Source organism: Marmota marmota, unplaced genomic scaffold, assembly GCF_001458135.2.
Source record: "Marmota marmota marmota unplaced genomic scaffold, marMar, whole genome shotgun sequence".
Classification (NCBI taxonomy): Eukaryota; Metazoa; Chordata; class Mammalia; order Rodentia; family Sciuridae; genus Marmota; species Marmota marmota.
The window spans coordinates 9,264,950-9,290,654 of NW_025999969.1; the positions used below are offsets into that span (position 1 = coordinate 9,264,950).

The 25,705-nt window shown below is 37.6% G+C and overlaps 1 protein-coding gene across 2 annotated transcripts in view; it reads right to left on the minus strand.

The window, feature by feature from the left end:
- The window catches only part of Atp13a4 (ATPase 13A4), a 139,721-nt gene extending 118,622 nt beyond the window's left edge, over window positions 1–21,099 (minus strand). Inside the window, exon 1 of one of the 2 annotated variants that reach the window (XM_015499907.2) lies at window positions 20,601–21,099. In XM_015499907.2, coding sequence (XP_015355393.1) covers window positions 20,601–20,663 — 63 coding nt within the window. In that variant the 5' untranslated portion in view covers window positions 20,664–21,099. Of the gene's footprint in view, window positions 1–14,038; window positions 14,896–20,600 lie in introns of those variants that run through there. The other variant, XM_048804093.1, reaches the window with a different exon arrangement.
- Between the last annotated feature and the right edge of the window lie 4,606 nt (window positions 21,100–25,705).

Consider the following 25,705-nt stretch of genomic DNA (forward strand, 5'->3'; position numbering starts at 1 on the left):
AAAAAAAAAAAGCAAACATTTTTCTAGATATTCATGAAATTTTATATGGACTGCTATTTATCTTATAGTTTTTTCCTAGTGTGAAAAGACATTGTGCTTATGCAGGAAAGTGTTTTTTTTTTTAAAGTCCATAGGGTTGGGGCTGGGGTTGGGGCTCAGCAGTAGAGTGCTGACCTAGCATGTGTGTGAGTCTCTGGGTTCAATCCTTAGCACCACATAAAAATAAATAAAATAAAGGTATTGTGTCCAACCAACTACAACTAAAAAATAAATATAAAAAAAAAAAGATTTTAAAGTAGTCAGAATTAAAATGCTCCAATTACATGCACACTTAAAACAAATGAATAAAATAGAACATATCAGAAAGAATATAAGATATAAAGCACAAATGGAAATTTTAGAACTGAATAGTACAACACCTGAAATTTTTAAACTCAGTGGATGGACTCAGAAGCAGTATAGAGGAACAGAGGAAATAATCAGGGTGTGAAAGAGAAAAATAAAAATTATCCAATCTAAACTATAGAGAAAAATTCACATTAAAATTTTTGACCAGAGCCTCAGGGACCTGTGAAACTATAGTACTATAACAAGACATCTGACTATTTACGTCATTGGAATCCTGGAAAGAGAAAAGAAAGAGGAAATAATTGAAACTCAAAAAATCAGGGCTGAAAACTTACAAATTTAGTAAAAGACATAAACTTACAAATTCAAGAAACTGAATGGATCCCCAAAAGAATAAGCACACACACACACAAAAAAAAAAAAATACATGGAGAGAAGGATAATAGTCATTACCATACAATCTAACAACAAAGAAGAGAAATCTTAAAAGCAGTCAGAGACCTACATTCAAAGGGGAAAACAATTTGAATGACTACATATTTTTCACCAAAAGCCACGAAGTTCTGAGGGAAGTAACACAATACACTTCAAATGTTTAAAGAATTAACTGTGAACATTTTTTTCATATATTTTTTGACCATTTGTATTTCCACTTCATTGAATTGCCTTTTTAGTTCCTTTGCCCATTTATTGATTAGGTTATTTGGGTACTTTTTTTTTCGGTGTTAAATTGTTTTAGTTCTTTATAAATCAGCATACTACAGTGATGCAGCCACATCAATGTTTATAGCAGTTTGATTCACAATAGGCAAGTTATGGAACTAACCTACATACCCTTCAACAGATGAATGGATAAAGAATGTAGTCTATGCACACAGTGGAATATTACTTAGACAAAAAGAAGAATGAAATTATGGCATTTGCTGGTAAATGGATGGAACTGGAGACTATCATGCTAAGTGAAATAAGCCAATCCCCAAAACACCCAAGGCCAAATGTTCTCTCTAATATGTGTATGCTAACACACTGTAAGGGGTGGGGATGGGAGGGAAGAACAGAAGTTTATTGGATTATACAAAGGGGAATGAAGGGAAAGGAGGGGAATAAAAATAGGAAAGACAGTAGAATGAATTAGACATAACTTTCCTTCCCTCATATATGAATATACAACCAATGTAACTTCACATTATGAACACCCACAAGAATGAGATCCTAACTCGAATGGGTTATACTCCACACATGTGTAATATGTCAAAATATACTCTACTGCCATGCATATCTAAAAAAAAAAACAAATAAAAAAAGAAGTAACTGTGAATGCAAAATCCCTACCCAGTCACAGTATCCATCAGAAATGAAAGGTAAACTAATGCATTTTCAAATGAAGAAAAACTAAGGTAATTTGTGACCAGTACACCAAACCTAGATAAAATTCTCCAAATAAAAGGAAACAATGAAAAAAGGAATCTTGGAATATCAGAAAGGAAGAAAGAACATGAGAAGCAAAATTAAAGATAGGCTTTTTTCTCCTCTTGTGTTTTCTAAATTAAATTTGATGATTGCAATAAAAATAATAACAAAAATAGATATTATAATTTATGATTGATGTGTTTCTAAATATACACTTAGAATAGTTAAGACAGTTATAAAAGGGGAGGGTAATAGGATAAAAAGATTAGGCTGTCTAAATTTTATTTAATCTGTTAAAGAGATTATACCAGAAAACTTTATATTATGTGTATATAATGTAATATTTAGAGCAATTACTCTTTACTTAAATCAAAACAGAACTCTAAAGATTATTCTAGAGACCCATAAAAGGCAGGAAAAAGAAAATAGAAACAATAAAACAGAGCAAGCAAAATTCAAAAATTAAAGGGTAGACATAAATTCTATCATATTAATAGTTACATTAAATATAAATAGCCTAAATTCATCAATTAAAATACAGAGATCATCAGTATAAATTATAAAATATTATAACCCAACTCTCATAGTGTACAACTTACTTCAAACATAAAAGTATAGATGGGTTGAAATTAAAAGATGTAAGATCTATCCGGTAAACATTAGTCAATAAAGTAAAGCAAGAGAGGCTATGATGTAGAATAAACAGACATCAGAACAAAGAAAGTTACAATAAACAGAGAGTAACATTATATAATTATAAAGGTTAAATCTACCAAGAAGACGTGGCAATCCTAAATGAGTATGCACCAAAGACAACTGAAAAAATATGTCAGGCAAAAACTGATAGAACTAAAGGGAGAAATTAACAAATCCATAATTACAGTTTAGGACTTTAACATTCCTTTCTTAATGATTCATAAAACAACTAGACAGAAAATGAACTAAGAACATCATCAACCAAAATTGTTAAACTGTTATGTATAGAGCTCTCAACCCAACAACAGCAGGCACTCATTCTTTTCAAGTGCTCATGGAATATATGTCAAGATAGGCCACATCTTAGGCCATAAAGCAAACCTCAACAAATTCAAAAGAGTTGAAACTATACTAACTGTTCTCCAATCATAAGAAAATAAAACTAGAAATCAGTAACAAAAATTTAAAAGGAAATCTCCAAATCCTCGGAACCTAAACAGCACATTTCTAAATATTCATGAGTAAAAGAGAAATTCTTAAGAAAAAAATTTTAAATCCATTGAAATGGATTTAAATAAAAGCACAACATAACAAATTTGTGGGACACAGCTCAAACTGTGAAATAACAAGAAATGTGTTATACACAAAATCAATATGTATAGCGCTAACTACATAGATTAGGAAAGATGGAATTCCCAACAATAATCCCTCCTTAAGAATCTAGAAAAAGAAGAGAAACTTGACCAAAAGTAGCAATAATAAGAACAGAAATCAATGAAGTTATAAACAAAAATAGAAAAATCAATAAAGAAATGAGATGCTTCTTTGAAAAGATCAATAAAATTGATAAACTACTAGCAAGAGAAAGAAACAAAAAATTACCAATATCATGGATTAAATAAAAAAATAAAAAGAAATACCATTTCAATGAGAAAAACAATTCTACTTGTATAAATTTGACAACTTAAAAAAAAGGACCAATTTCTTGAAAAACACAAATTACAACTCAATGTAAAATAGATAATTTAAATAACTCTCTATATTACTAAGAGAATTGAATTTGCACTTTTTAAATTCTCAAAAAAAAAAAAAAAAAAAAAACAGATAGTTTTGCCGAAAAATTCTACCAAACTTTTAAAGAACTAACAACACTTTAACCCAATCTCTTCCAGGATAATTATAGGATAGAACATGTCTCAACTCGTTATATGAAGTTGGCATAACCCTAATTTTAAAAAAAAATCAAAGACAGTGAAGAAAAACAAAAAGAAAACTGCAGACCAACATCCCTCAGGAATATAGAAGCGAATGTCCTTAACAGATATTAGCAAAGAGAATTCAGCAATGTTAACAGAACGATACATCCTGACTAAGTGGGGTTCATTCTAGGGATGAGAGGCTGTTTCAACAGCTAAAATAAATTCAGTCAATATTAATTTAATAGACAACCATTTTAACAGAGTAAGGAAGAAAAATCACATGATCATATCAATCAATGCAGAAAATGACAAAATTTCATATTCACTCATGATAAGAACACTTAGAAAAATAGGAATAAAAGGGAACTTTCTCAACTTGACAAGAAGCATCGTTAAAAACCTACAGTTAACATATTCAATGGAGAGAGACTGAATATTTTCCCCATTTGAAATACTGATGAAAGAAATCAAGGAAGAATTAATAAATTGAGAGATGTTCCATGTTCATGGTTTGGAAACATGCTTTGGAAACATGGCTTTTAGTAAAGATTTTAATTTTTCCCAAATTTATAAATGGATTCAATGCAATATGTATCAAAATTCCTATAAATATTTTTATAGATTATAAATAATTCTGAGATGTATAGAGAAAGATCAATAAAATTTAATCAATAAAAATTTCAAAAAAAAAATAGGAAAGATGTGGGAGCAATCAGTCCACTTGATTTCAAAACTAATTATATGGGTGCTGTAATCAAGATTGTATAGCACTGGCACATAAATCAATGAGATAGAGTAGAAAACCAAGACAGACTTCCACAGGTATACCCAATTTGACACATGGGCAAAGCAACTCAGTGAAGAAAAAATAGAACAATCTTTACAATGAATGCTGCTCAGACAACTGGACAAGCATAGATGAAAGGAAATAAGAAAGGAAGGAATCAGGGAGGGAGGGAAGGAAGAAAGGTAGAAAGAAACGTAAGTCTCAAACACCTTATCCCCAAATTAATTCATAATGGATTACACAATATAAAACATAAAACAGTAAGAAAAAAATGAAGAAAAGAAATATCTATAGCTAGCCAAAGAATTCTTAAACTCAAAAACATCTTAAGTACTTCCCATAAAAGGAAAAACTGATATACTGGACTTCATCAAAATGAAAAAAGTTTTGCTTTGTGAAAGAGCCTGTGGAGAGGAGAAAGAGGAAAACTTATGATAGGAAGAAAATGTCTATAAACCACACTTGGGAACAACCAGATATCCATCAATGGGTGCATAGTTAAATAAACTATGGCATATGAAATATTACTCAGCAATAAAAATGAACCAACTTGATACACACAATAACCTGGATCCACCTCTAGCGCAGCTGAGTTTTTAAAAATCCATTTCCAAAGTCGCATGCTATATGATCATATTTATATAACATTCTTGAAATGACAAGATCATAGAAAAAGAGAGTAGATTCGCAGTTGCCAGAAATCAAGGAAGGGGTACAGAGAGGAAGAAAGTAGGTATAAAGACATAGTGAGACAAAAAGAAGGATCCCTGTGGTGACGGAAATGTTCTGTATCTTGACTGTGTCAGTGTCACTCTCCTGATGTTGTGATATTGAACTATGGTTTTATAAGAGGTGACCTGTGGGGGAAAAAACTGGATAAAGTGTGAACAGTATCTCCTTGCCTTATTTCTTGCAATTGCATGTGAATCTCTAGATATCCTTACAAAACAACAAAAAGAAAAAGAAATTGAGTGAGGTAGACTCCCCTATTTCTAAGTGATTTCTCTCCAGAAGTCTCATGCTTTGGGGGCTCTGAGGATCCACTGGCTCTTGGTTGCAAATAGCAGCACCTATTTCCAGTAGGTGAAGATTCCAGGAAACTTCAAAATGAAGGACAGGTGAGTAAATGAATCAGACAGATCCTACAGACCCAGTCTATTTGGAGAAAGAAATGGAAAGGACACGGAAGAAGAAGTTCCTGACACATAATGAATGATTAATGAAAGAATCCATACAAAAAAGAAACCAAGCTTCTAAGCAAAGCTACAGCAGCTCCTAAATACCTATTGATTCCTCCGGCAGCCTGTGCAAATCCTTAAATACCACCAGCCCAGGCACTTTCAGCACTGCGCTAAACCTGCACTTGCAGATGAAAACATTTGAACAACTCTTACAAGCAAGTTTACTATGGCAATAAAGGCAAGATTAAGATAATATGAATAAAAAGAATAATGCTGAGATCAGACCAGAGAGGAAAAGAGCAGAGGTCAACAAACTTTTTCTGTAAAAATACCAGATAGAGAATATTCTCAGCCAAATGGGGGAATATGGTGTCTCTCTCACAACCCAGCTGTGTGTGGCAAAACAAGAAGAGGATGTGTAAATAAATGTGGGGAGGGGCTGTTTTCCAACAAAATTTTATTTACAAAAACAATGGGGGAGGGGTTGTATTTCACCCATGGTTTCCAGATTCCTGAAGTTGAGAAGAACAGAAAGCTTTAGTCTTTGCATCTGTAATGATAGTAACCCACCTAACAGGGCTATTGAGAATTTAAAATAAAATAGTCCATGAAAGTGTTTAGCAATCACAATGAGGTAGGACTTAGTAAGTCGGGAACAGAGGTTTGTTATGGTTATTATTATAAGGCGAGAATCTGGCTAACCCCTAGGTGCATCACCGGTCTGGACTCCTTGTTGACAGTGACCTTAGTCACACCAAAGGGCAATTATCCCTATCTTGCTCTTCCTGGTAGGTACCCCTTTGTCACTAAATCCCTGTGGATTTCAAAGACAGAACACACCAAGAGAGGATGGCTTCTTAAAAGTGTCATAAAGAATATCTTTCTAAGATTTTCCGATGTCAAAGAAACTGTGCCACGTGGAGAGCAGCTGAAGAAACTGAGGGTTTGGATTGAAGAAGATTCCCAGAGGCATGGAGATGAGGGTGTTTGAGGACCATATTTAAATACACAGGTGGCCCCAGAAGGCAAAAGAGTTTGGACTAATGAATTGAGATTAATGAACCATATTTCAACTCAACAGAAGGAAGAGGGCTGTTTTGAATAGTCAGCTCTGCCTTAGAAGGACATGGTTTGCTTGTGGTAAATTTTGTATGGGAGAAATAAGGGGAAAGACGGTCAGATAAACTTTGAAGAGACTTCTGACCTGAAACTCTATGAAACAAGTGCAGTGTGATAAATCAGTCAACTCTTTCTCTAAATTCTAATTCTCACTTACTTTTGGACTTATATACTATTTGATATAGTATTTATTAAATTTATAGTATTTATTAAGCAATTATTATTCTGGAATGCAGCTATAAGCAGTTGCAGTGGCTTGTCATTCATTTTATATATATATTACTTACTATTATCAGGTACTTTTCTAAGCATTGGGGATATAGCAGTGAATAGCTGATCAATAAGCCATTACAGATTCATTTAAAAATATGTCCTCCTTTTATTTGCATATTCTTTTGCTATTTTTTTCAGTTGGCTGATTAATTTATACATGGACAATGTGTAGATAATTATTTTAATGTTGCTCAATGTGTTAAAATTCAAAATTATTGTTTTTTTTTTTCCTTCACTGAGACTTTATGTGAAATTTCAGAAAGAGGATTATTGGATTTTTCTCCCCATCATTTTTCCGGGAGGTACTGGAGATTGAATTCAGAGGAGCTTAACCACCAAGTCCCATCCCCAACCCCTTTTATTTATTTTTATTTTGAGACAGAGTCTCACTGAGTTGCTTAGGGCCTCGCTAAATTGCCCAGGCTGGCTTTGAACTTGCGATTCTCCTTCCTCAGCCTTCTGAGTGGCTGGGATTGCAGACATGTAGCGCCATACCTGGCATCTCCCCCATACATTTGAAATATCTGACAATCAAACTTTTGTTAAAGAATAAATGCTATCCCTCTGAACACAGGATACAGAATTTGGTAAAAAAAACAATAGGAATTATAGCATTTATTTATTCACACTAGCATAGGAACCTCAGGGAGAAGCCACATAGAAGCCTGAAATGAAATCTGAAGGTCCCAAGTTAGTGGCCAGTACCCCGTTGCCCCTGCCCCATGTTCTGCTGTGGTCAGAATGGATTCTTTAGATGAATACGTGCCTTCTGCTTAAAAAAAAAAAAAATCTTTAGAGAGAAATGTCACAGTTTCCTATCACACAATCCCAGCCCGTCCTTCTCCAGGAGGGTGAATGGCAAAGACAGCATTTTGAGTATCAAAATCCCATCCCTCCCAGCAGTTGAACCACTAATGAGGAGATGAGTTCTACCTTCATCTAGATCTCTGCTCCTGAAGGGGAATTAAAAGCCCCAGCAACCTTACAAAAGTATAGTGCACAAAAGGTATAAAATTAGGACACTGGGAAAGACTCTCTGTTAAAAATAAATAAGTAAGGGCTGGGGATGTGGCTCAAGTGGTAGCGTGCCCACCTGGCACGCGTGAGGCACTGGGTTCGATCCCAATGCCACATAAAAATAAAGATATTGTGTCCACCTAAAACTAAAAAATAAATTTAAAAAAAAATAATAATAAATAAGTAAATTTCTCTAGCCTGTGCAAAATGCAGACCAGATTCATACTCAGAGGAGTTTACTGAAACATGACTCATAGCAGTAAACTGAAAGCAATCTGTGTATAACAAAAGGGCAATTATTAAGTACTATTACATGGCCATGAAAATAAAGTTTATTAAGAATTTTAGTAATATGGCAAGAATATATGTAATAATATTAAGTCAGAGAGAAAAACAACATAAAACCTTGGAGTATGATTTCAAATTTAGTTGAAACAAAAGTGTGGGCCTAAAAAGAACTGGAAGAAAGCTGCTTCCCTCAAAGTCCTACTATCCCTCTGTGCATTGGATGTTGACATCATGGTGACTGTTCCCTTACAATATGACCTTCTGTATTGTGCACATTTTAATCATTGAACATGCTTCATTTTTAAAATCAGAGAAATAAATAATATATTTTTTGAAGAGCTGTTTTCTGTCTGCACACAGATATTTACAATACCAAATGAAAGCTACATTATATATATTTTTTTCCAGTAAAGAAAATCACCCTGTGGTACCTGACTATTTTAACAATATTTAAGTCCAGTTCACCTATTGATGATCAGATTGGAAATTCCGTTTGTGTGCCTGTTTGTCTGTTCCTATTTCTTGTTTAGACCGCTCAACCCCATTTTTTTTACTCCAGGTAATGGTATACAACGCCTCCATTTTCTTATGGCAAACTACATCCTTTACTAATCCCAGCTGATGTGCCTCGTGTAGAGTTGACTCTGACCCACTCCAAGAATGGCCATGTGACTACAAACACAGCATTCTCCAGGCCACGCTGAATGGGAAGAGCAAACATGGTCCAATCAGAGACCATGAGAAATGAGTACTGGGATGATACTATTCAAAGAAAGGCAAGTCCTTTTTCCTACTGGGATGGTTGGTCATGTCATCCTAGAGTTATCAGAGTCTGAGAATATAATCAGCATGGTAGAGGTACATCAAATAAAAAGGGGAAAGGCCAGTACTGATGCACTTTTTTCACCCCTGGATCAAACTGTGCCTGAAGATGAGTTGGATATACTTGGATTTTCAAACTGAGCCAACACATTGACTTTGATTTGCCTGAGATAGCTTGTGTTGAATTTTTCAGTTCCTGGTAATCAAAAAAGTTCTAACTAATATGAAAGTTTGCTAAAAGCTAGACAGGCAGCAGAGAGAAAGAGAGAACAGAAAACAAGAATTTTCTTAGGTAAGAGTCAGATAATAACATGGTAATTAAGAAACTTATGTAGCTGCCGAATATGAGTCAACTGTAGGTATGAAATTGACACACTGAATCAAAAAAAAAAAAACTTGTGCTTTTTTTTCACCTGTTTAACAGCTAAAGTGTTCCTAGTTTCAGCAAAAAAATAAAATGTGGTGTCATATCATTTAAATATTTTTCTATCAACCTAACATAAATTCCTTGAGGAAAAAAAAATTAAAGGAGATACAGATGCAAGAGCAGGAAGCACATGAAAATTATGCCGAAATTATCTAAAATAACATCACTAAAATAGTCTGCCAGACAAATCTCATATACTTTTTTAATAGTTATTGTTACCTAACTAGTTAGGATAATGATTAAACACAGTTTATCTGATTTTCAAAGGTCTCTCTTAGAGACTTTTGCTTCTAAATGTAGCATGCTACAAAGAACATCACCCTCACCCAAACCACCAGGGGAAAAAAAAATAACCCACAAATAACCCACAAAATCATGAATTTCATTGAGCCCATCAGATAACTAAGATTTCAAGTCAATCAAGTAAACCAAATTCCAAAGAAGGACAAGCACCTCCAAAAAGAGAGAGCGTAAGCAATGTTTTAGTCTTCTGCCGGTTGTGGGAGAGTCGTGGCTGCTTTAAAGTGGGTAAGAGGAAATCAGCTAAAATTTTAACAATTTCACAAAGGCCAAGTGTAGTTGACAGCAAATGTTGGTAATATCAGAAGTTTTCAGACCCCAAAAGAGTTCACATCCACTCAGAATCCCTTCCCGACAGACACCAACTAGAGTCCATGAAAAGAGCCTGAGGAAGAAGGAGGACACAGCCCAGAGGTCCCCTTGACTGCACAGCTGTAAAGGAGGTGACTAATGGCTCCCGCAGACAGAGAGGCTCAAATTCCCTCTCGCTTCTCTGGACCCTTCTCTCCAGTGCTTTAACCGCTGGAATGGGGGCAGTGATGGGCAAAGTTCAAGTACTTCTAAAAAGAATGAGCTGTACCAGGGCACAGGCAAAAATCCCCTGGCTGGAGGAAGAACAGAAGCCAAACTGCTCTGCCATTTACCCTCCTGACATCAGATGCTGCATTGAAGTCAAGCCTAAGGCAGAGGAGAGGCAAGACACCCTCATCGAGGCTGCAGAGCGTAAGACAGGCTTGGTTGCTGGATGAACTAGAGGCTACCAAACACCAGTCCCTGGAACCCAGATGCAACAGACTGTCTAGGACCAAGTCTGGAATGAATAACCCTCTCCATCTCCGCCAGCAAGTCAGGAGGCTGCCACCAAGGCAGCTGAGGAGCATAAGAGACCACTTCTGTGGTGCAGAAAGGGGCATCCAGGTCATGGAACTCCAGCACCTCTGCCCCTCCTCATTTCCATGCCCAAAGGATCTGAGACCCATGACTTTCATTAAAACAGGCCTGTGGGTTTTGTTTCACACAAGTTCAACATTAACTATTAAACTAATACACACAGTTTATGTCATGGTCAACGCAAGAATAGGCCACAGCAAACACAAAGAAATGAAGGCAGTTGACTTTCAAGAATTAGGAATGGGGGCTTTGGCGTCAACCTACCTAGGTTCAATTTTTGCTACATCTTAAATACCAGCGTTGGGCAGATTATGTGGTTTCTCAGTGTCTTCTTTTGTAAAATCAGGATTGACAACCCAGTTGGGTCAGGAAAGAAGAAACTATTGTAATACATGCACAAAAATCTTCAATTCAGCTTATCAGGAATTCATTAAGTAAACACGTAAGATACAGACACAAACATGACACCTGTCTCTGACAATAACTCACAGGCTATTAGGGGAGAAGAATAAACACAAGACTCTAATATAAAACTTAATTTTAAAAAAGCTGCCACACAGTCTTGTAAAAACTTGATGAAAATATCAGTAACAGGAATTTAAACCTAGACTGAAAAGGAAGTATGACCACAGGTTCCCTTGTGATTTTGTGAAGGAAATCAGATTGGAGGTGGGTTTTGATGGATGAGCAGGATGCTGACTGTGGGGATCAGGGAAGACATGCTCCTGGTTAAAAAAGTGCATAACCAGGTATGATGTCAGGTGTCAGTAATCCCAGTTCTCAGGAGACTGAGGCAAGAGGTTCTCTTGAGCCTCAGAGTTGGAGGTCAGCCTGAGCAGCACAGTAAAACCTCAACCTCCACCAAAAGTATATAATATATTCTGGAAAGAGCACAATATTTTATATTCTGGGAAGAGCAGACTACATTTGAGTGGTCAGAGAAACTAGAAAGTGAATACTTGTCTCTTGGGATTGCTAAAAGAATTAGCTTAGGTGGGTATTTGTGCAGAGCCCTTAGCATTTATAGTATCTATTTTTTTGGAGACCACCTTAGCATTTACAATATCCATTTTTTTTGGAGACCCATAGTTGGGGTATTTTAAAACTTTGACCTGACCTCCTGCCCCAATGTTTCAGAATCAGTACATAGAAGAGGAATTTGTGAGGATCGATCCATGTTTTGAGGCCAGCTCCAAAGCAAAAGTATTCATGTAGTTGTTTTTTCCTCTAAAGTGAAATATAATTGGGATACCTGGTGTTTCCAAGTCAAAGGAGTGTACTGAAACAATCATCAATTATACTTTTCCATTAAAAACCAGATAGAAGTAACCCCACTTATATTTTTCCACTTAGCTACCCAAATTTAATTTTTCATTACTATTGGTTTGGAGTTGGCCTCAAAATACTTATTGTACCTCACTGTGTCGTCTTCTAAGTACTGATTCTGAAACTTGAGTATCAGAGTTTTAAAGTCCTCCAACTATGGGTCTCCCAAAAATCTAATTGATTCTGTAAATGTAAAAGGTGATTATAATCTCAGGCAGGGCCATGTGCATGCACCCATCGAAGTCAGAGAGTGTCCTGGCCTGAAGGACATATTTCTCCGGGAAAGCATGCAGGACATCTGGACCTCCTCTTTGTTCTTTTGATGAGTAGACATCCAGGGCATAGCTATGTTCATTGTCCGTAAGAGTAGCCTTAGGCAGAGGGTGAAGTTGAGGAGGCTGTTTCAGGCAGCTCATCAAGGTGCATGTGATGGACACTGGGAAATAGTTGCAGGTCATTTAGGTGGGCAATCCCACTCTGGCTAGTCTTTAGTCTTCACAAAACCTTTAAACTGTAACCCAGGAATAAATCTGCTCTGGATACATGACCAAATCACCAACTCCTTTGAAGATTTGTCTTTTATGGGCTGAAGACACATACAATTCTGTGTTGGTTAACCACGACCAATACTCTTATTCCTTCATTCATGGGTAATGTACTCAGCAACTGCCATAAATTTCTAATCCAACATAACATAATGTCTCCAGATATGTTTTTTCTTTCCTTGACTAAAAAAACTCACAGTATCTTGAAAAAAAAAATCAACAGTATCACTGAGCCTTCTTAAAATGTTACACAGAGATTTTAAGTACTTATTTTAAATTTTTAAAAATTGTGAGTATGTTGGAAAGGACCTTAAGAAACCAGTAGCAGGCGTTAAGCCTGGTTCAAACCAGTAAGATATTATTATCTCTACCTTGTAAGTAAGGCAAAGTCCAAGCAAGGTTACCATGATTGGAATTAATGACAGCAGAGCCAACAAGAAAACGTTGGTCTCAGTCCTAATGAATTTTTTTTTTTCAGTTACACCTTGCTGTTTTTTCCACCATTAACAAGAAAAAATAGCACATCCAAAATTTTGCAAAACCAAGAGGCAGTAAACCATTGTTTAAGGGAAGGACTTAGGCCATAGTCTGACATTACTTAGCCAAATGAACCTGGGTATGTCATTTAACAGTCCCATGCATCTTTATAAAAAGATGATAATTTCCCATAGAGTTGTTGAGAGTATTAAATACATTACTATGTGTATAGTTATTATCCTGGACTTGACCCAAATAAACATTAAAATTTGCAACTATAACAATCCCCACTCCCCTCCCTGTTTCTATGCTTTCCTCTGAGACCCAAGGGCAGCATCATTCTTTCCCATTGAACAAGGTAGGAGCCTTGGAGACAGCCTTAGTAACTACTCATCCTGTTCACCCCATCACTCTTATTCCATAGTCTATGGATTAGGAAGTCTCTTTATTTCTAACTTCTAAATATCTCAAGTGCTTACTCTATTCATCTTCTCTGATTAATCTGTGGATTAGTCCTGACTTTCTCACCTGGGCTATTTCAAACTCCTCCTTACTGATCTTTATTCCTCCAACCAGGCTTCCGCACCTCATTTCTTTGGAAAGGCAAAGCCTACCATGTTACTCTTTTTTCAGATCTTCAAGTGGCTTCCACACCTCATTTCTTTGGAAAGGCAAAGCCTACCATGTTACTCTTTTTTCAGATCTTCCAGTGGCTTCCACACTGTCAGCCAGGCCGGTGTCACCACCATTTGGATTAAGTGATGTCTACCATCAAAGATTCTAATTCAGTAAGTCTACAACAGGACCTAAGAATCTATTTTTATATATTCCCCAACATGATTCTAGTACAATTATTTCATTGACCAATGTTTGAGAATCATTAAAAATATATATAAATTGCACATGCATTCAGATGTCTTTTAAAATCTTACTTATCCCTCTGGGGAAATTAAATGCCATCTTTGCCCTTGAAGATTACTCAGAGTTGATTGTTCCTTATTCCATGTTCCCTCAACTCCATAGGCACAACTTCCACAATGGCACCCACCACATCATTGGACCATTACATTTGCACCCAAGGCTTCTCCACTTGCAAGGACAGTTCCACGGGCATGAGTCCTGAGCAGTCTCACAGGGCTCTGCACTCAGAAGGACCCTCCACTTAGTTTAATGCACAGCTATTACCATCGTGAAATTCTTAATGATTGTTGAACAAAGGTCACCTCATTTTCATTTTTCACTAGGCCCCACAAACTATGTCTTGCCCTCTCAGCTGTGAGCTCCTTGAAAACAGAAGCTGTTTGTTATTCACTCAAAATCCTCCTTGGTTAGCCCAGAGGCCTCCTGGCACAGAGGAGAGGTTTCTTAAATATTTGTTGAGTTCATACATGAATGGATGAAGGGATAGAAGGAAGTGTCTCATAGAAAAATAGTGCTGTACGGCTAATTAACTCTGAAGAATAAGCCTTGTTGACGCTTGCAGGAGAGGAAAGCCAATTGACAAATTTGTAGAATGATTGACCATTCCAAATAAATAACAAAATTTTCTAGCTTTGTCGTAAAATTACTCAAACCAGGTCTACTTTTGAACTCGGCCATCGGCCTGTTCTCCTAATGTAAAATTGCAGGTTATTGGAGCTTGCAGTTATACTGTCAAATATGCCCTGCTTGTCTGTGCCAGGTACTGCGCACAGTTCCAAGGGGAGCAGGAAAGGGAAGGAGAAGGCCACAGAAAGGTGAATCAAGCAGGGTCCCTTGTCCTCCTGAAGCAATTAAATCTCACTCCTCAAGAGTTTATATCAAAGATGAGTCGACTTCATGGGAGTTCTGCAGCAATGAATTGAGAATAAAGACATCAGACTTGGCCAGTGGCCCAGCTTCCTGAACATTTCAACTGACAAAATGTCTCAGCCTGAACACAATCCCTCCACTATGAGATCTGCGGGTTCACTACTTAACACTGGCAACCAACTCGGAGGTGCTCACTGAGCATAATAAATAAGTGGCTATTGAGGTGGGGGAGGTGCTTCTGCTCCCGGGTGTTAGAGAAGAAAAGGCAAACTTCAGCTATCAAAGTGAGCCAACAACTCAGTGAGGACAAATGTCCCTAGTTCACGCAGATGGCACAGCAGGACTTCCAATGGGACTGAGACCACACACCACCCACTGGCACATCACATGCCCCTTGCAACACTAACTTGGTGCTAGGTTCTCAGAAATGACCTGGAAGTTGAAACAGCATCTCTTGATTTTCCACATTCACTAGTTTTTAGCTGCCCAGTATATAACATGATTAATTATGTTAAATATTTCCCAGCACTCCACCAAACATATTGTTTCCTATGAGGTCCTTTATTTTTTCTCCACACATGTCCAAATACAATAATAATATCATATTTGGATATCATCCATTTGTTCACAGAATGCATCATGGTAAAACAAAACAAGATAGATCACATTCTATTCTCTTAAAACATGCAGACGTTAAATTAACTATTTAGCATAATCCTACTTGGTATAACATCAGCAACAACTTAAGAGATTTTAGTCAAAAAATAGAAGTGGCAATGAATATATAGACATATTTAACCTCCAATTAAGGAAATGCAAATATAGCACAACCATAAAATATCATTTTCACATACGGATGAGCCGGAGTTAAAAAGATTGAAAATGTTCTACGTTGGCAAGTCTGAAGAGAAAGGAAGTTTTGGCAAAAAAGGATCGCTACTCAGTACAAACTGTTACAACCACATTTTGCAAAGCAATAGGGCATTATGTATCAATCAAAATTTAAGTGTGCATCCCCTTTAATGCAACAATACCATTTCTAGGCTTTTATCTTAAGAAAACAATAGGACAATAAAAATACACATACAAAGTTGTCCTTCCCAGCCACAAAAATAGAAATAACAGAAAAGTGCAACATAGGAAATTCAACACAGCACAGTTCAGCCAAATACAACTTTTTAAAGCCATGTGGCACTAGAATTATCAAAAGAAAAATACATCCATAATACATTTTTAGGTGTAATGAGAAGGCCAGCTTTCAAACATAAAGGAGTACAAGGGCGAGGGGTATAGTTCAGTGGTAGACTGCTTGCCTAGCATGCATGAGGTCCGTCAGTCCAAAGAACCACTAAATAAAGAAATAAATACTCAGATAAATGATTCCATTCTTTATTTAAAAATAACTATTTGTGAGTATGTATTTGCATTTCCTAAGAAAAGGTTGGGATTGATTTTATTTGGTTTTGCCATGATGCATGGTACAACAGAACAGATAATATCTACATAGTATTTGGGTATATATCGGGGTGGAGGAGAGACAGTCATGAGGAAATGACATTCTCAGTGGCGTGTTGATAAATACTTATCAACCGTCCTTCAAGGAGGGGCAGAATGGAGTTTCTCCTAGTGTAGGATGCACAGATTTCTAGGACATAATCACTACCAATATTATTAATTTGAAACTACAAATGTGATATCTCTGAATATGGAGTTGGGAAAAGATGTGCAGTTGTACACCATTACATAGTATTTTCATGGTACAGGCACAACAGATAAAATTTTGAGAACATAAGCCAGGCACGGTGGCACATGTCTATAATCCCAGCAAGCTCAGGAGGCTGAGGCAAGAGGACTAAGAATTCAAATCCAGCCTCAACAACTTAGCAAGGACCTAAGAAATTTACTGAGACCCTGTCTCAAGATTAAAATAAAAAGGGTTAGGGATGTGGCTCAGTGGTTAAGCACCCCTGGGTTCAATCTCTGATACCAAAAAATAAAAGAATATAGATAATATCAAAAAAATTATATAATAATAATTTGTAGTAAAATAATTAAAAAGTGGTGAATCGTATGTATGTATTTTTTTTTTAAGTTTGGAAGAAGAGTTGCCTATATGGTAATATTGATGGTGTCCAGATGTAAACTCATGAATCATATCTACTTCATTCTTTAGACCCTTATTTGCCATTTCAATATTTTAACACTAAACATGTTACCTTTATAGTCAGAAAAAAAATTCACAATTTTTTCCCCTTATCTGCTAAAACCTAAGAAAGAAAGAAAAAAATTTCCAAGGCATTATTACTTTTAAGAGAAGTCTTGCTGGCACAAAATGCTTCCCAGCATGGTTTTATTAGTGTGAACAATGTTTGCCCTAATCAATCCATGATATATCCACTCAGTCATGTCATAAGGAAACGAACATTAATGTTCATATGTCCTTTCCTAACAGAAATAAGAGACATTAGATTTCAAAGTGATTTGAACTCCCAAATAGTCTGATTCTCTCACTTCATAAATCAAGAAACTGAGTCCCAAGATGGGTGTTTTCTCTAAATGAGCACTACACAAGACAATTACAAAGTAAGTCAGAGGCTCTCCATTTATAAATTGTCCCTATAGAGAATAAAAATATATATTCCTCTTGTTCTTATTTAATGAGAAGGGATGACCTCATTTTGTGGAGTAGTATTCATTCAATTGGGTAATTGTGGAGTCTCTGATTCCTCCTACCTTTGTTCAGACAATAGCAGCTCACACTCCAAACATTATTTCTCAAAACACTTCCACATAGATGTTGCCGGTTGATCCTCTTAGGAACCCTGTGAGACAGGCAGGGTAAGGACCACTCCTACTTGATAGATAAGAAGACTGGAGCTATAACAGGCAAGTGGCTTCCCAAGGCTAGTGAGAACCAGGTCTCTGGCTGGACACAGAGCTCTCTGGGCATCTCCTATCTGAGGCCTTTCCAAAGCAGCCATCTGGATGAACCTTCTTCAAAGGTCACTTTCTCCCCTTCTCTTCCTCATCTTTCCAACAAATTCTTTTTTCCTTTGGCAATTTAACAATTATCAGCCTACACACATTTCTGTTCACTTCTAGAATTTTACTTGTAGCTCCCTAGTTAGAGATTGCTAACAGAAAACTTTCTGTAGTTCATAAGACACCTACCTGTCTTATGCTTCACATAGTGGTTGTTATTCATTCAGGTCACCTGTGTTGCTCTTTAGTTATTTCTTTATTTTAGAATAAAAGATAACTCCAGCCATCTTTAGGCCTGGAATATTCCTGTTCTTTCTTGACATACAGGCTAAGCCCCAGAATATTGTTTTCTCTTGAAATTGGAAGTCATTTCGTATCATCAGAGAAATTATTTGGCCAATGTCCAAAGAACAGGTCAAGAAACTGCAAATGCTTTGGTGTGACACATTTTTAGACCATCATGGCTTCCTAAAAAGGACTAACCTGGAAGTTGGTGAAGACAGACTCAATGAGGAACTACAAATTACATGTACCAAAACAGACCCTGGGTGAGCTTGGGTGATGGTCTCCTCAGCCTCATTTCATTAAGGGAAGAAATGTGTTAAGAGCACACAGTATCCCCAGAAAGAACTGAAAATTTTCAATGCAGATCCAGAGACACACAGCTACCAGCTTTATCCACATGGCACTCCAGTCCCTGGACTTACTGACTGATGCAACCCCGAGCAGATTCCCTGGGGATGGATTTCCCCATCTTTACAATGAGGATCATGATACCTACTTTCCAGGGTCGTGGTGAAAACTCAATTAGCTACTCCCCAAGAAAAGGCTTTATAAACTCAAACTCAGCATAAAAACCTGTGGAATATCTTTAAGTGATCTAGATCATTTTTGAATTTCATTGCTGTGGGCAAAAGGATGGAGGAGTGAGAAAGGGATTTGGTGTCAAATAGCGCCAGGCAGGTGGCCAGGTTTCTGCAGGCAGAACAGGGGAGCCACCAGAGCATACTAATGCTGCACCTCTGCTGAGACTACTGGTCAAATGACTCCTCACCAGAAAACACAGTGTCCCCTCCACAGCAAAGACGCTCTCCTGGCTGGCCAGGCTTACAGTCACACACAAAACTAGGCTGACCCCCTGATGCGTTGATGGTGACTGTAGAAAGATGAACTGCTAACAAAGCTGCTTTGTTGGGAGAAATCTGTACCACCAGGGAAGAGGTAGTAGATATCTTAAGTCTATGAATATCCTCTGGAGGAAAAAAAAATGATCCCTAATGACATTTCAACTACAAATTGTCCAAGAACAGAAATGAGTAGGCAAGAGGACAGCAGGTATGTCTGTAAATGAGGGAGGGGGGACAGCCACACCATTATAGAGTCTCAGCCTTCTGTGAGAGTGCTCAAGATGAGGATAAAATTGTCAGCTTAATATGAAGAGGAATAGAATATATTTCTCTTAAGCAAACACTCCAGAGAAATAAGGATATATCCAGCATAGGGCCAAAAAACCCATTTCTGGTGACATTTGTGTAGGGCCTTGAAGGCAGCTGTCACTCAGCAGCCAAATCTGAAAGAAGTAAGGATATGGTTAAGAAAGCCATCTGAAATTAGGTGCCTTTTATTTTCTTATAATTTTTCTTTCAGCTTTGATAGAAGAAGGGATCTACTCTTGCAGGTCCAAAAAAATGTTGTTGCTATAGGAACAGGTAAGCAGATTAAACTTGAAAGACCAGTTTTGAAACAAAGAATTTAATAGTCAAGGCTCAAGCAATTAACCGAGAAAACATTTTAAGTAAATATCTTTGGGGTTTGTTATTTATATATTAATTCTAGGAAGATAAAATGCTATTATAGGATGAGAGCATCACATTTGAACATTTTAATTATATCATTAGCAGCATAAAAGACTGTGCTTACACAATTAGCAGAACGACCTTATTAAACAGAAGTGTGCATTTCTAACTCTCTCTTGATTACATTGTAATTGAGAAATATAACTTTAAATTCAGCAAGAACATGAGAGTCATCTTTGATTTTCCTACAGTTCCCAAGATGGAAATACATCTAAAATAAAAGAGACAATGAACTACAGAAAGTTTTCTGTTAGCAATCTCTGTAACTAGGGAGCTACAAGTAAAATTCTAGAAGTAAACAGAAATGTGTGTAGGCTGATAATTGTTAATATTTTATGTGTCTTCCCTGTCCAACAGTCTAGGCGAACAAGATACGTGAGAAGAGAAGAAGGTCAGAGACCCAACTGTGTTGCTGCTTCTCTATTGATGCCTGCTCCTTCCTATCAGGGAATACCCTGATCCTCACCTCAGGGATCGCTGGCATCATTAGAAGTTTTGAACAGAACTTGCTATACTGATGAGGCTCAAAAAAAAAAAAAAAAAAAAACAACGAATTATCAAGTGGCATTGTGTTTCTCTCCCTTTCTGTTTTACTTAAAAAGAAAACATTCTTGATAAAATGAACATAATATTTTCATTCTAACAAATTTCTACAGTCAAAGGTTACATTTACAGGACAGAAAGATTTTGTGGACATTACCTCTTCTTGTGTAACCCCAGATCAAAGTGCAGAGAAGTGTGTAAGAGTGTGTATGAATGCACATGTCTGCGTGTGTGTGTGTGTGTGTATGTGTGTGTGTGTGTGTGTGTGTCCCAGAGATTGGGGAAAGAGAATGCGAAGAGGAGAATGTGGCTAGAATCTTACCATCTCATTCTCTTCTCCTTCATTGAGCAAAGCATGCTGGCCCTTCTCAAAGTGGTCCCCCATGAACAAGTGATTCCACTCCTCCTCCCTGACCCTCCTGGGCACACGCTTCCAGGACGAACTCGCAGAGCCACCGCCGCGCCCCAACTGACTGAAAGAGTTAATGATCCTCCAGGTTAAAACTCCTTCTGGAGCACACACCTTCTCTCAGCAAATGACAATACTTAGCAGACTGAACTCCTCCCACGAGTCACCCTCTGCAAGGAGGAATTTCTGGCTGCTCCTTGCTGACTGCATTCTCTCAGAGCAGCTGTCTCAAAGGAGTCTGCTCCCATGCCGATCTTTTTGTGCCCAACTTACAGGGAAAGAACTCATTGCCTGCCCAGTGCCTGCCAGCATCAGACATCTGACTGCAAATCCAACAGGACAATGCAGAGCTGGCAAGAACCTTCCAAGGAGCGGGTGAAAGAACTCCCAGGTTGCTGCCTTATTCACAGGAGCTGAGCCAATGGGGGTTGAGGGAAGCTAACAGAGCTCCAGATTTTAATTTGCTTAATGAAAACCCCAATCCATAGGTTTTTAATAGTACCCTCATTCATTTTGCTTACGAAAGGTACAAATTATCACTAATCCCTTTCAAAAGGTATTTGTAATTGCATTTCCTTGTGCGTGCAAAAATATTCTACTTAATGTCTATGTGGAATTAAGTTTGCTTTTCTTGCAAACATAAAAAAAATGGATAATCAAACTATTCTACGTAGTCTCCCTTCACTCAACTATTGGTGGTTAAACTCTTAAAGATGTCTAGAAATCAAATATTAAAGTGATTTTACAACAAAACTCATGTTTTATTTGCTCACAAATTATTCAATGAACACCGTTTGAGCACAGGAACTACATAAATAAATCAAGTCGTATTTGCTACCCTCGGGCTGATGTGGGGATTCAAACATGCAAACAAGTAGGACAAAAAGGTTTTTTTTTTTTTATTCGGAGAGCTAGAATGTATAAGTCTAGGAAAAATGTCTGAAGTCCCAGTGTGGTATGAATAAGCACAATACTCCTCGGCTCTGGAAAAACACCTTTTTTCAGCCACTTGTCTGCACTGGTCTTGCTGTGTGATAATTTAACCTACAGGAACTGGCTCTCCTCATCTGGCAACATCTGGCAGGAATGTCGAGGGAACAGAATGGGACTTGAGACAGCATATCATATAGGCTTTTCAGGTGCTGTTGGCATTATCAGACCAGATGGCCAATTTGATAGCAGGTGGTATAGCATAGTGGGTAAGGGCATGTGCTTGGAATTTGAGGGATCTGGGCTCAAATTTGAACTTTGCTAAGTGGTAGACATGCCACTTTAGGGTGTAGCATGCTACCTAAACTCCATATGCCTCTACTTACTCACAAATAAAATAAAAATAAAAATCATGAAAATAGAACCTCCCTCCTGAAACCACTTTGAGGAATAGTGTCTGGGAAATAGTAGGTGTTCAATAAAGAAGAGTTACTTTTACCTTCACTATGTTCACTGTCTGTCCTTCAAGTTAAGTACAGGGTTGGCACTGATATCTCCAGCCTGACACAAGTAACCCTACAAGACCAAGTCCAGTATGTATCTGTAGGCGTGTGTGTGTGAACCCTTGAAATGGTAAAGTAAGAAAAACAATAAAAGTAAGCTAAGCAAACCCATTAGAATATTAATTACTAACATGTCACATACATAGTTCTCTGAGTTTTCAAAAATTATAAATGTAATTTAACCAAATAACAAAAATAAAATTAACATTTTTTACCCCAAAGTCAAAATATGAGGAATGGATATCTTTTGGGAACTGATCTGGAATTAGTTATGGCTTCACAACTTTGCAAATATGCTAAATTTCACTGAATCGTATACTTTGGAAGGGGGAATTTTGTGGAAGTAAATTTTTTATTAAAAAATTATACATCAAAAACGTAAGCAAATATGTTACAGTAGAGTGGGTGACCCTTTAAAATATTTGACATAGAAAAAAATAAATAAGACTATTTCTAACTTCATCTCCATTTTTTAGTGTTAGTATGTGAAGGAACATAACTATACCAGTGGTGGTATGCAGGTGAGAGAGCAACAATTTGTTCTCCTGTCTACAACTGGAGATACTGGTACTGTTTCCTCCTGGCCAGGATCCAGAACACACTTGGCAACTCAGGCACCATTGTGGAAACAAAATGAGTGAGTAATTGATTAGGAGCTGGAGGAGAAACTGCAGACAAATTTGTGCAGGAAAATTAATCAAGTTATGTCATTAACAATATTTAAGCCTAGCGTGAGCAGGAAATATAAGATTCTACGATCATTAAAAGCTTTCGTAAAAAAACAAGTGTTCATGGAAAGCCACGCTCAACAGCATGATGCAGGAAAACCAAGAACTCTGAGGTAGTAAAAGAGCTTCCGTGGGCCTCTCAGTGGTTCTGATTCTACACTTCCAAATTTCATCTATGGCACACTGCTCATCCTACTTGGTGCTGCTGGTCTACAAAGAGGAATGTGCCCCAAACTGGTCTACATCTGTGAAAAAGCAAAGAACATGCATGCAATCTGTTCTAAACCTTTGACACACACTGTCATGGACAGTCTGTACAATAGCCTCTGTGGATGGGGTAACTAGGGTCATCCCCATACAAGGAAACACACATGCAAGATTCAAAGAGTTAATAAGTGAAGGATGAGCTTTCCAACCCAGGCAACGCAACTTTCTGTGATCCTAGTTACCAGCTTAACACCACTTCTGTGGGTTTGTTGGATATAGCCGAAGTGCTCTGCAGGGACTACTGCACTTTCAAGATCAGGAAAGCCATCTTTGTGGAGCAAGTATCCGAGAAAGACCTTGAAAAGTCTTCAGTAGATGGAGATGCAGGGCCATGACATGGGAAAGAGCATTTGAAGCAGAAATGTTTGGGAGCCACTGAAGGGAGAAGCACACAGTCTCGTTCAAGGTCAGGTTCTCACCTGCATGGAAGCCAGGGAGCTGGCAGCGACCAAGGCAGCGAAATGCAGCAGGAAACACAGATCGGGGCCATCCCACAGAAGTCTTGAATGCTAAGTCGGAGTCTCAGCTTATCAATGAGTGATGATCATGTGACAGTTTCCCTGGATCCGTCTGTGCTATAGGAGTCATTACACGTGCAGAGGCTAACGCGTTGAGCCCTGCTACGTGACATTGTATGTATAAAGACATTTTCCTTGAGCTTTGTTTAAAAATCTCCCTTTAGAACATTGTTTGAAAATTTTTCTTTTAATCAGCCCTTCCTCTTAATTTCTTCTGCTCAGTATTTCTCTTCTGCACTAGGATGTGTACGTTGTGATGAGAAAAGCAGATGTGGATTCAGTGTGGTCTGAATTTTAACATTGATATTTTGCTGACAGATTCCATCCACTCACTCGTTAAAGTGTATTTGATTAAGCTCAGTATGCCAAGACCTGTATAGATGAAGAACAGAGATTCACAAAGAATGATCGAGTTAAGTCTGTTATGGAAGCAAGACCAACAACAAAATATAAAATCCAAGACATGTGTTATTTCATAGGCACCACAGTGGAAACTCAAGAAGAGAGTTCGATTCACAAGGCCTTGTGAAAGTGGGGAATTGGCTCTGAGCTGTCCTAGACAAATAGAGATGAAGAGAGAAAAATTTTTCTGACCAAAGCGACTGAGACCATAGAGGCGCAGACCTGTTCTGGAGAATATGAATTATACACATGTTGATTACTTAGAATTGAGAGGAATATCCAAGTGTAAAAGTTACTTCCATCATTCTGATTCTCTCTCTGCATTCACTTTTTCTCAAATACTCTGTTCCAAAGAAGCTGGGAAATGGGAGGAAAGAGAGTGAATAAATAATTAGCTGCCTCTGTTGATCTGGTATCTCCTGCTCGTGCTTATCCCAGGAGCATGGCTACCACTCTGAGCAGTTCTCAACTTCTGGGTGTCTGTAATAGATGTTAAGTAGACATAATGGCAGTACCAGTTTCTCTGCCAGGTCTGAAGGGATGCTGATATTTCACCTGCCTAGCCCATTTAGATGGTGTACAGATAAGTAGTCGTAATGTTTCATCATGTATTAATTTCCATCTTTCATCTGGGAACTCCACAGCATATTACCAACATTATCCTTGCAACATCTCTGTGAAGTGGAGAGGTGAGTAATATTATTGCCCCCATTTGAAAGCTGTAGGAACTGAGTCATAAAGAGGTCACAGAGGACTGTTCAAGGTCATGTGTCCTTAGCCTGGAGTGGAACCTGAAACAAGTACAGTATTTCTGCTTTGTCATCATGGGCAATAAGTTGGCTCGAGCCCCCTCTTCAGTCCTCTTTACACAAATCCGATTTTTGCAAAGTACTTGAGACCTTTAGTTACAGAACATTATCTAAACCCAAGGTTTTACTGTTATTATTAATTATCCTAATCTGCACTAATATACAGTTTGTGGGCCATTCTGTAGCAGGCAAAGATGTGATAGCCCAAAGAGGAATTACCTGCCTCAAGGTGGTGGTGCGAAGTTTAATTGAATTAATTAACGTTTCCAAAACATTTAGCAACCCTTGGATTAAAGGGTCTCATACAAAGACACAAGCCTCCCTATTAATTAGAGAAGAAAAGAGCAAGCTAATGGCTACTTCTGCCTCAGAGGAGTTGTTCCCAACTATCCCGCTCAGCGCTAGGTTTTGACCTTCTTTAAGGTAGTGCGGGGTGGTTAGAAGAGCTTCCCTTGTTTTCTGTTATTTCCAAAAATAAAAAATAAAGTGCTCCTCCATGTGGGCAAGGCAGCTCCCCTTCTGTGAAGCTTGCTGGAGCTAGCAACTGTTGCACCAATTCCAGGTCTCTAAGGACAGTCTGGTTGAGTTCCACCCAAAACCCAAAAGAGTCAGTCCCCAGACAGAAACTTCATGACAGTGTGTTTGGCTTTGAAAACCTTTAACCTGAAAATCTGAATATATATAAAACAATACATGTTAAAGTGTGATTATTAAGAATTATAGTCTATTGCAACTAGATTGAGCCTTAGAAATGACTATTAGCTTCATCATCTTTCAAGTTAAAAAAGGGGGGGGGGGGGT